At 53.3% G+C, this 10,881-nt stretch overlaps 1 protein-coding gene across 1 annotated transcript in view; it reads left to right on the top strand.

Moving 5' to 3' along the window:
* PLEKHG4B (pleckstrin homology and RhoGEF domain containing G4B) overlaps positions 1-10,881 on the top strand; it is an 86,764-nt gene that overhangs the window by 51,100 nt on the left and 24,783 nt on the right. Inside the window, exons 5-7 of the mRNA XM_042954130.1 lie at positions 2,423-2,614; positions 3,146-3,269; positions 8,077-8,170. Coding sequence (XP_042810064.1) covers positions 2,423-2,614; positions 3,146-3,269; positions 8,077-8,170 — 410 coding nt within the window. The remainder of the gene's footprint in view (positions 1-2,422; positions 2,615-3,145; positions 3,270-8,076; positions 8,171-10,881) is intronic.

Raw genomic sequence — 10,881 nt, 5'->3', positions numbered from 1 at the left:
CCAGGCAGAGGAGCCTCAACAATTGGTCACCCAGCAAGCAGCCAGTGGCTCGTTGATCCAGCCGTTCCCCTCCATCCTTGCTGCCTGGACACACATTTGTCCCTGGAATGCACAGTTGGTGGTGTGGTCCTAGGCCTCATGTCTTCATCAACACAGGAAAATGCCTCAGCTAGAACCGCCTGCTAACACGTAAATTGAACAAGTGACAGAACACTCATTCTTCCACAGTGCAAGCAGTTTCTTCCTCAGTTCCAGCTGCTTCTCCTCTTCTACCTGGTTCTCCTCTGTTCCAGCTACTCCTCCTGTCCTAGCTGCTCCTCCTCTGTTCCAGCTACTCCTCCTGTCCTAGCTGCTCCTCCTCTGTTCCAGCTACTCCTCCTGTTCTATCTGGTTCTCCTCTTCAACCAGTGGTAACTGAGCAGCTATTTCTTGTGAGGTGAGGTGGGGGGAGCTATTTCTTGATTAGCCACATAAGGGTACTGCTTTTATTCCTGGCCATTTTAATATTGTAGCCCCAGGACCTCAGACCCCTCCTCTCACTCTCCCACAGTCTGCAAGCTGAATTCAAGAAAAGCCCACATGAATGACCTACTCAACTAGGAAGCTGTCTAGTAAGAAAAGTGCCACATGAAGGTGTTATCTGCTTCCCCGTCCGTGTGAGAGAGCTTGGGCTGGGTGCAGAATTAAAACATTAAAACACTTGGGCACCCAAAGATTTTACAAGTAGCGATGTATTCTAGAAAATATTTGGACATACATGAAAAAATTCAGTCTCAAGGATACTGTAATCAATCAACTGGTAAAGGGACAGACAAAATGTGGTCCACCACACAATGGGATGAGACCCATGGAAGGGGTGACACAGGCGACATCAGCAAAAGTAGTTGTGCTGAGTGAAAGAAGATAGACACAAGACACCCTGCAGTGTCTCATTCCATGTGTACAAATGGTCAGGACTGTAGACAGGTGGCTGTGAGGAGTGGGAGTAGGGATTCCCAATACATGGGCACGAGGGGTCTTTCTGGAGGGATGGAAATGTTCTAAAACCGACCTGTGGTGATGGTTGCACCGCTTGGTAAAATTGCTAAAAATCTTAATTATATACTTGAAAGGAGTGAGTTTTATTATATGTAAAATATAGCTCAATAAAGTTGTTTTATTTTTTTTAATTTTTTTAAGGTTTATTCATTTTTCAGAGACAGAGCATGAGTGGGAGAGGGGCAGAGAGAGAGGAAGACACAGAATCCAAGGCAAGTTCCAGGCTCTGAGCTGTCAGCACAGAGCCTGACGCAGGGCCTGAACTCACAGACTGCTAGATCATGACCTGAGCTGAATTCGGACGCTTAACTGACTGAGCCACCCAGGCGCCCCTCAATAAAGTTGTTTTAAATATATAGAGGGAAAGGGAGAGAATGCTGTAGACTTTTCTGGTCCAACTATAATGAGAAAACTCTTCACAGAGTTGTGAGACACTAGCACTGAAAGAAGTTACGGAAGAAGCTGAGGGACAGGAAAGCAAAGCCTCGATTGGTTCAGGGTGCCCCACAGGGTCTTAGGTGCCAACCAGCTCTGGCCAAGACCATCCTTCCCCCACTGGGGCAACACAGACCCTGGAGGATTGCAAGGCTGGGGTGTTGAATCTCTTTGTCTGTGTTATGGCTCATCTCCTGTGAAGTGAGGTGTGGAAACAGGGCTGAGGAGCAAGCCCAAAAGCCATGGCCACTGCCATCTCCTCCAGACTGATGTACGAACATGAGCCCTTCCCTCTAGGGTGATACAGGAGAGCCAGGTCCCCCCTCTCTGGGGTGATGCAGGAGGGGGAGGCACCCCCAACTATGATGATGCCTGCCCTCAGGGTGCTGTCACCCTCTGTGGATATATTTTGATGATACTCTTTGGGAAATCTGTATGAGAAAATAAAGTAGGATGACATTATTCAATATAACAATTTTCTCCCTGGAGTGCCTGTGTGGCTCAGTTGGTTAAGCATCCAGGCCTCGATTTCAGCTCAGGTCATGTTCTTATGGTTTGTGAGTTCAGGCTCCACATTGGACTCTGCACTGACAGTGCAGAACCTGCTTTGGATTCTCTCTCTTTCTCTCTCTCTCTCTCTCTCTCTCTCTCTCTCTCTCAAAATACATAAATAAACCTAAAAAAAATTCCCCTGAAGTGTGTTTAGGTACTGAGCACTCTTGATGCAACTAGAGTAACCAGTTTTTCCATATTTATTCGTGCCCTACTTTTCTAGAATGCGCCTGTCCTGTAAGGTATGACATGCTGACGTTTCCCATCAAAAATGGAACAAGTTCCCATTAGACCCACTACTTTCACACATGACTCTCTCCTTGTGTTTGTGGCAAGTTGAGCAGCTGCCTTCAAGCCGGAGAAACAATTCATCTTTGGGTGTCTTTCTGTTGTCCAGCCAGTGTTAACACCAACAGCAACGCTTTCCGGGCTCGTGCTCCTGGCTGGATTTCAGATGTGCTTGTTGAGCCGTTGTGCCCAGAGGGAGAAGGACAGCCGCCCAGCACAGGAGACCTGCCCAACCAGGTACCCAGGAATGTGCTGGAGGTCAGCCAGGAGCTCCTGCAGTCCGGGGTCGTCGTCCTCCCAGGTAAGCATGGCCACCTGACTCTGTTTGGGCAGCTATAACAAAACACCACGGACTGGATACCTTGTAGACAACAGACCTCTATTTCTCTATTCTGGAAGCTGATAGTCCAAGATTCCAGCACAGTTAGGTTCTAGTGAGGCCCCCTCTTCCTGGTTCATGCTCAACACCTTTTTCACTGTGTCCTCACATCGTGGAAAGGGCAAGGGAGCTCTCTGGGGTCTTTTTTTAAGGCATAAATTCCATTCATGGGACTCCACTCTCAAAATGTAAGCAACTCCAAAAGGCCACACGGGGGTTAGGTTTCACCATAAGGATTTGGGGGAACACAAACATGCAGCCTTTAGCAATGCCCACCTCCCTTTTAGGTGAGCATGGCTGCCACCTGCGCAGGTGCCCTCCTCTCCTGGCAGATCTCACATCTAAGCCAATACATCAGCAGTGTGCAGGCTCTAGCGTGGTATTTCCCAAGCTTGAAGCCATGCGTGTCCCCACTGGAGCTTCCCCCTTTCACGATGCCCTCTGTCTCTGCAGGGACCCGGGACCACCAAGGGAGAGCAGTGGTACAGGTCTGCACAACGAGCCCGCTCTGGTCCAGCAGACACAGCTCCAGCGCCGAGCTGACCCGCCTGTTGCGGTACCTCCACGGCATCCCCAGGTGGGACTGAGGCAGGTTCCCCCCCTTTCAGACCTTTGGGGTAATGCAGTGCAAGCTTGTGTCTTCATGCAAGGGTCTCTGTCTGCAATCTCGAGGGCCCCTCGTGGCATGGGCAGCAAGCTCCCGCCTGCCCTTCGGGCTCCTGCCAACTGGCCCCACCTCCCGTCCCCCCACCCCTCTTTTCCAGGTCCTCGGCTGTCCCTCATGTGTTCCTCTCCTCCTGCTCACCCTGACCTCTCCCCACTGAATCAAGGCTCTGACACACACTCGAGCCCTGAATTCTGTGTTGCTCTGCAGTGTTCAGTACTTGCTCTAAGCATTATGTTTTACACTCCATGTCATTTGGGATAAAGACCTGAACTGATATAAACAGAATATTTAGAATAAGTAGGTGAAGAAATCATACCAATGAGCAGTACCTGGTTCCCAAAAGCAGGAAGGACCGATGCATTCTAACTGAGCCTCATGTTCAGCTTGGCAATGCCACATGCCAGGAAGCAAGTACAAGCTCCTCGAGACAGACATGACCTCCCTGGCACAAAATTCTGGGAAACCACACCTCCTGGATCCTGCGTGACAACAACGTGTGGAACAGGTCTGCATAGGTGACTTTCTCTGGAGCGTGGCTTCAGATCTCTTACGGACCAAGGACAGAGACGGGAGAGCGGGAGTCAAGGGTGGCTGAAGCGTGTTCTTTTGTAGTACTTGACCCCATCAGATGCAGGCATGCTTTGGATGGCCCTTATGGCGCCCAGACCAAGAGTCCCCTAGGTGCTGGGTGGAGGCAGCCTGTGGAGGAGGCGGCATTGCCCAGCCCTCGAGCTTGGTTCTAAGGTCAGACAGCCCGGCTCCAAATCCCAGCTGTGCCCTTACTGGCTAGGGTGGATGGTGCAACTCCATAAGCCTGTTTCCTCCGCATAACCGGGGATGGTACTAGTTGTCGCAAAGGTGCACAGAGGGATTAGAAATCATCTGTGTAAAGTACGTAGAGTCCAGAGCATCATTTTCGTGACCCATCCCACGATGCAGTCTCACTAAGTGCCAGTGACAGAATGCATATCACATGATGTGAGCTCATGTGGGGAACATGTTGCATGAAGCCTCATCACATGTGATCTTTGCTCTTTGTGCTGCCTCAACTTTATATTGAAATTTCTTCTGAAATAGCATAGGTGGAATCAGTGTGGGAACAATTATGCAGGAAAAGAAAGTGCGCTCCCTGACCCCCCTTTCCCAGAGCAAGGTTCCCCGTTATCTGAGAGCGTTGGTTTTACCGCCCTCGGATGAGCCTGGGATTTCAAACTTATCTTTCAGCACAGATTTCAAACTACAAAAAAATACCCTGAAAAAAAAAAAAAAATACAGATTCACCCTCACATTAGCTTATACTTAGTGAACCTCAGGTAAACACCAAAACTCTAAGTTAATGGCATTTTGTATTTGCCAAAAGCTTTCTTTTAAGGGAGGGTCAAGAATTGACTTGGGGCCACACTGGAGAGCAATCCTGATTGACAAGGACGAAAGCCTCCTGTACTTTTTGGGGTGTGTACCATTCTGTATGCTCAGCCTGGTTTACCTGTAAGGCCGAGTGCTGTTCTCTCCCTTCTATAATGAAACACCAACAATGGGGGCCAGGATACCAGTAGGGATTGGCAGGGCCAAGACTTGACCTTGGTTCTGCAGCCCTGTGACTTTTCCACAGAAAATTCAGATGACCCCACTCCCCTCCCAGAGCAGATATGTTCACCAGCTCGTGAAGCTCCGGGGGAAAGCCTATGTCGAGGAAAACCTAAATTAGCTAAAGCACTTAGGGTAATTCAGGCTGGAGCCTCATGGCTTGGCTGATTATTTCTCCACAAGCATTGTAACTTGGTTAGCATCCTGGTTGCCTATTGCACCTTGAGGAGCTGAAATCCACCTTGTGGGATATGACACGAGCCTTCGGCGGTCAGAATGAAGTACCCGAGGTGTCAGCACTCATTACTAGGAAGAGTGTCCAGCAGTGTGTGGTCAACTGTTACTGCAGCTGAGTTATAGGGTGAGCGTGCCTTGTGGATAGACTTCCATCAAACTCTTAGATACACAGAATCTTAAAATTAGAGTGGATCTTGGCTATCATCCATCTAACGTCCTGTGCAATGGAGGAATCCATCCATCCGTCCATCCATCTACCACTTACTTGGGAATACAAAAGAGGACAGGATATGGGTCTTACCCTCTAGGAGACACACATGTGAACGAACCCAAACTGTCGTGTCTCCCGACATAAGACAAGCCCACAGTGCTGGGAGGGAGCTGCAGCCTCAGCCAGGGGTGGGGACTTCCCGACATGTCTGTGTCCTTGAGCATGGCGAGTGTCTGCAGACAAGAAGGGAAGGACATTCTGAGCAGAAGGAAGAACATACACAAAGCCCCAGAGCAGCTGGTCACTTTCTGAGCAGGAGGCAGGAGTGGGGACTGAAGACTCCATGTGGGCAGCCTGTGCCCCTGGCATGAAGGCCACACTTACCCAGCGTGCTGCAGATGGAGAGGTCAGGGTGGCGCAGGAACGCAGTCCGCAGAAATGCAGACGCAGGGTGTCTAGGGCAGGTCCGCACATTGCCAGGGGCCCCAGGGGAGCCAGACTGGGGGCGGCTGCAGGCTGCCTGTGCATGAGCGTGAGGCAGGGGGCAGAGCAGTTAAGCCAGCCAGCTCCATCTACCACAGGAGGCAGGCAGAGAGAGAAGCAAGTTTTGTGTGGGGGTTCACGCTGGGTGGTCTGGGGGCGTTCCCCCCCTTCTAATCCCGAACTGGTGTTTACACGGGAACGAGTCAGTGGGTCCCTCCCAGCCAGTGGAGGACCCAGCAGTCCTCGAACCCAGGAAGCAGCCCCCAGGGAAGGGCTGGCTTGTCCCCTCAGCGGCCTCCCCTTCAGCAAAGCCGCCAAGTGGGTGAGATGGGTGGAGGAGAACGTGTGGTCTAGAGCCTGCAGGGGTAAGTTCCCACGCTGAGCAAGCCTGTGTGGCGGCGGCAAGACCTGGTCCTGCCTCTGAGGCCAGAAGCAGACTTTGAGACTCAGATGCAGGCACCACGGGAGACTTCAGGGATGAAGAGAGAGCGGGGTGGGGGTGTCAGAAGAGGGAGGCCGCTGGGGACCAGGAGGGACACCGGAAGTGGAGGCGGGCGTCACGCCCGGCTCCTGACAGCACTGCCGGGACCGCTCCCGGAGACGTAGACTCCAGTGCTCCAGCCACCCAGGAGGCAGCGTGGTTTCTGCAGCAGAGGAGGCCTGGGCACTAAGCTGGCAGGCTGAGGGGGGCGCCGAGATGGGGGTGTTCTCCCAGCTTGTCTTTCCTGAATCCGGCTTTGATGCCGGAACACCGCTCTCTACTCTGGCCTCAGTACACTCGCTTCCCCGGGAAGCACCCCCTTCAGAAGTATTCTTTAGCAGCCACGCCGAAATTGAACACACCCTGACTGTGGGGCACACTCGCCCTTTTGACCAGGACATGGCTTTGCTGTGATGTGCAGTTCAACCAGCTTTGTGTGAGCGGGCCGGAGTGAGCATGCTGTCTCAGACCAGCACCCACACATACGGCTGAGGTAGAATACTAGTGATCCTGGAAGGTGGGGCTGGAGAAGCTTGCCAAGGAACAGAAACTTTGGGAATAGATACATCGCCTCGCCCTAGCCTATTGTTTTGTCCTATTTAGATCTAGAGTTTAGGGGCGCCTGGGTGGCTCAGTCAGTTAAGCATCCAACTCTTGATTTCAGCTCAGGTCATGATCTCATGGCTTGTGAGATCAAGCCCCGTGTCGGGCTCTGTGCTGACAGCATGGAGCCTGCTTGGGATTCTCTCTCTCCCTCTCTCTCTGCCCATCCCCCCTCAAAGTAAATAAATAAACTTAAAATAACTAAAGCTTACCATCATCACAGTGGGGAAAGAGCATTTTTTTAAATTTAAAAAAAATTTAATGTTTATTTTTGAGAGAGACAGAGCACAAGTGGGAGAGGGGCAGAAAGAGAGAGACAAGAATCCGAAGCAGGCCCCAGGCTCTGAGCTGTCAGCACAGAGCCCGACGTGGGGCTCGAACCCACAAACCAGGAGATCATGACCTGAGTTGCAGTCAACACTTAACCAACTGAGCCACCCAGGTGTCCCCTTTTTTGTTTTTGTTTTGTTTTAGAGAAAAAGTGTACGAGCAGGGTGAGAAGGGAGGCAGAGGGAATCTTAAGCTCCATGCTCAGCATTGAGCCCGATGTGGGGCTCAATCCCACAACCTTGGGATAATGACCTAACCAAAGTCAATAGTCAGACACTCAACCAACTGAGCCTCCCAGGCACCCCAGAGCTTTTAAGTGGGGTTGTGAAAAGCACCTGGCAGTATTTTCAGCTTTAGAGGATGTTCTGCTGTCCCACTTTAGCTCTGAAAGTGTGATGAGCCAAATGACTGGTCTTGAGAACGGCCTGATCCTTGTTCACACCATCAGAGTGAATTCCATGTCGTATTAAAGCCTGAACAAACAATCAAAGCTCTGGGGGAGGGTGGTGGGGAGAGAAAGCAACTCCAGGAGATGCAAACATGCGGCCAGCTCCACTTGCCTGGAGAGGCTATCGGACAGGACTGACCCACCACAATGGGCTCCACTGCCCTTTCTCCACCCAGCAAGCAGCTTGATTCCTCCGAAAGTATAGACATGTGTCAAGAATCTTGAACTTGTAGAGCCAGGGGCATCTAGGCAAGGATGTTATCTTCCTGAGAGATGAAGAAGCTCATTTTGGAAGAGATTTCACCTGCAATGGTTAACACGGTCTTTCTCTCTCCAGGAAGGAGGTGCGGGAGCTGGGGCTGGTCATTCTGGTGGACGCTCGCAAGGGTCCGGCCACGCCTGCTCTCTCCCGGGCCCTGGCAGGACTTCAGGTGAGTCAGGGCAACTCCTGTCCTTGGGGGGCTTAGCATCTCAAGGCTGCGTGGGCCACAAGGGGCGCCCTCATGACCCAGGAGCAGCTGAGTATGAATCTCAGGATGAGGTGAGCATCCTGAGTGTAGACACCGAAAGCAGCCAAGAGCCCACTCCTGTATCCATCAACAGTGTGCTCCCTCGAGGTCGGGCAGTTACCAGGTAGGAGTTTCCTGCCCACCTCCTGGGGTCACCACCGCAGACCTTAAAAGAGGGCCAGCCAGGACCGGCCCGTGCAGGCATGACCCCTTCCCTCCACAGCAGCTCCTATCCAGCGTCACGTGCAAAGCACTGTGCCGGGGTCTGGGGTCCCACCTTCCCCCTCAGCTAAGAGCTGTTCTCTCTGTTGGGTCTCTGCTGACGCTGCCAGACTCGGGTCACCGCTCTATCCAGATTCCTGAGTCTGGGGACGTCGAATGGAAGTTCTTCCCGGGAAGGACTCCATGGTAGAGGATGGGGCGCATCTGGAAGTGCACGGGGTCAGCTAGAGAGCAGTGTGTGGGGAAAGGAGAGGAGAGCCCCGGGCAGGCAGGCCGACTATGCATGGGGCAGGGGCTGGGGGAGGCCAGGCCCAGGTGGGAGCGCGGCAGCGGGGAAGGTTAGCCGCAGAGGACGTGGCTGCTCAGGGTGCTGGCGGTGGTGCAACCCCTGTCGCATGCACGAGTGAAGTAGCAGATTCCCGAGGAAGAAACCGCCGACCCAGAGGTGCGGGTCAGGGCAAGAGCTGGCTCTCAGAACAGAGCTCACTGCATTTCAGTGGGAGAAGCGGGCTCTCAGCAGAAGGGTGCACAGTGCCTTCCTTCAAAGCCCAAGTCAGCAGCTCTAACGCGGAGTGACAGGTGTGACGTACTAGAATTCAGTTTCCACGAGGCACTTTGGAAGCACATAATCCCTGTAGCTCATTTCCCCTGCTTTCAACCAACTGTTCGGCTCAAAAATCAGAATCCGGGATATAATCCAACTTGATGCTCATGTTCTGCTCAAGGCTTTGAAATCCCTTTGAGGTTCTGTTTTGTTTTTTTTTTAACCACGTGCAATTTTGTGTACCAACAAAGACTGAGAAGTTGCTGGAAGTCTTCTGGGAAGTTAGGGGAATGTCCGCTTTTCGAACGTTTTGAGGGAAGGTCTGCTGAAAGGACGAACAGCCGTGTTGGTGACTACAGGGTTTCCTAGGCGTCCTGTGATTTTGCAGAAAGCGGGTGTTAATCTGGAGGCCTGGGCGTGGCAACCAGAGTGGACAGTAGGGTGTGCTTTATGCGTGTCTGAGACGCACCCTCCTCAGGAGCGAATGCCTCACACCAGTTAATCACCTCAGGACCCTATACGTTGCAACTTGTGAAAGCAGGGGAGAAAAACAACTTTTCTTTGGTTTTGCCTTCAAAACCAAACTAAAATGTCACTGTGGCTGACCTGAGTTTGAAGCTGCAACCGGAAGTTGTGACCGGATTCCTAGAAAGCGTCTGTCTGCTTCCTGTCCTGATGAGGGGGTGTGGGCGCTGCCCAGTCGGCCAGCGGAGTCCAGCCGGAGCGTGAGGGAGCGTCTCTGGGCCTCCGCCTGCCTGCCGCCCGCGCTGTCTCCTCAGAGTGTCCTCCACCCTCAGCCCCAGGGGTGGCCGTGGGGAAGGGGTCCTGCTTCTCATATGCCGGGTCCCTGGGCTCCTCCTCCTCGGACCTTTTCCAGCCCCGCTCATCCGGGTCACTTTTGTCCTTACTGCCTGGAGGCGGCTTTTGACGAGGAGGGCTTGAAGCTTGTTTTCAGGGGAAGCCTGGAATCCAGCAGCAACTTGCCGCCAGGCCCAGGACAGCACCCTCCCGGGCCAGCTGGTGGTGATGGAGCCTCTGGCTCTTCGCCGGCGGCGGGGGGGGGGGGGGGGGGGGGGGCACGTGCGGGGCGAGTCTGAACCCTGTGGCCAGAGCCCTGTGAGGCCAGCGGGGGCTGTGCTGGGGCACCTTTCACAGCAAGGGACTCAGGGAGCTCTGATAGCGCCCTGTCATTCCCGGACCGGTATTGAGAGCCGAGGTACGGATTCCAGGGCAGGATCGTGGGCACACACCCGGGCAGGTGCACGGTGAGGCCCTGTGCCCAGGGTGGGGCTGGTACGGAGGGATCAGTATCAGCATCTCCGCTCCCGCAGGATGTCCCTGCGGTGCGCCCAGCATGGCACTGGCCTTGTGAGAGGTTACTTGAGTCCTAGGAAGAACGCTGCACACGCAGCCGCCTCGCCGTGCTGTGTCACATGCATGACGCGTGTGGGACCTGGAGCACAGCGGGGCTGCGTGACCAGGAAGATGCTGACGCAAGTCTGCGACGTCTGCGGGCCTTGCCTGAAGTCAGGACTGTGGCGGTTCTGCTGCTTCGGCACCCGATAAAAACTTGCAACTTAAGTGTCTGGTCTCAAACAGAGATGGCTGAGCCCTCCCTGCCGGTGCACAGGCTTAGCGTCCGCTTGTTCTGCTGTGCGTGAGACCCAGGCAGGGCCCACCTGTAGGCCTAGAGCTCTTCAGCTGTCGACCAGAACCGCTTACCTTTTATCTTTGTAAACACACCCCTTCCCGACGCTTCTGTTTGTTCAGACTTCCCTTAAGTCCTGTGCCACTTGGGTCCCACAGCGGGACAATGAGCCCCAAGCAAGATGGCCCCCTCCACCCACAGCAGAACCTGGAGAAACTT

This window comes from Panthera leo, chromosome A1 (genome assembly GCF_018350215.1).
Source record: "Panthera leo isolate Ple1 chromosome A1, P.leo_Ple1_pat1.1, whole genome shotgun sequence".
Lineage (NCBI taxonomy): Eukaryota > Metazoa > Chordata > Mammalia > Carnivora > Felidae > Panthera > Panthera leo.
The sequence above is the reverse complement of the archived record's forward strand: the minus strand, read 5'-3'. Positions and strand labels throughout refer to the sequence as shown.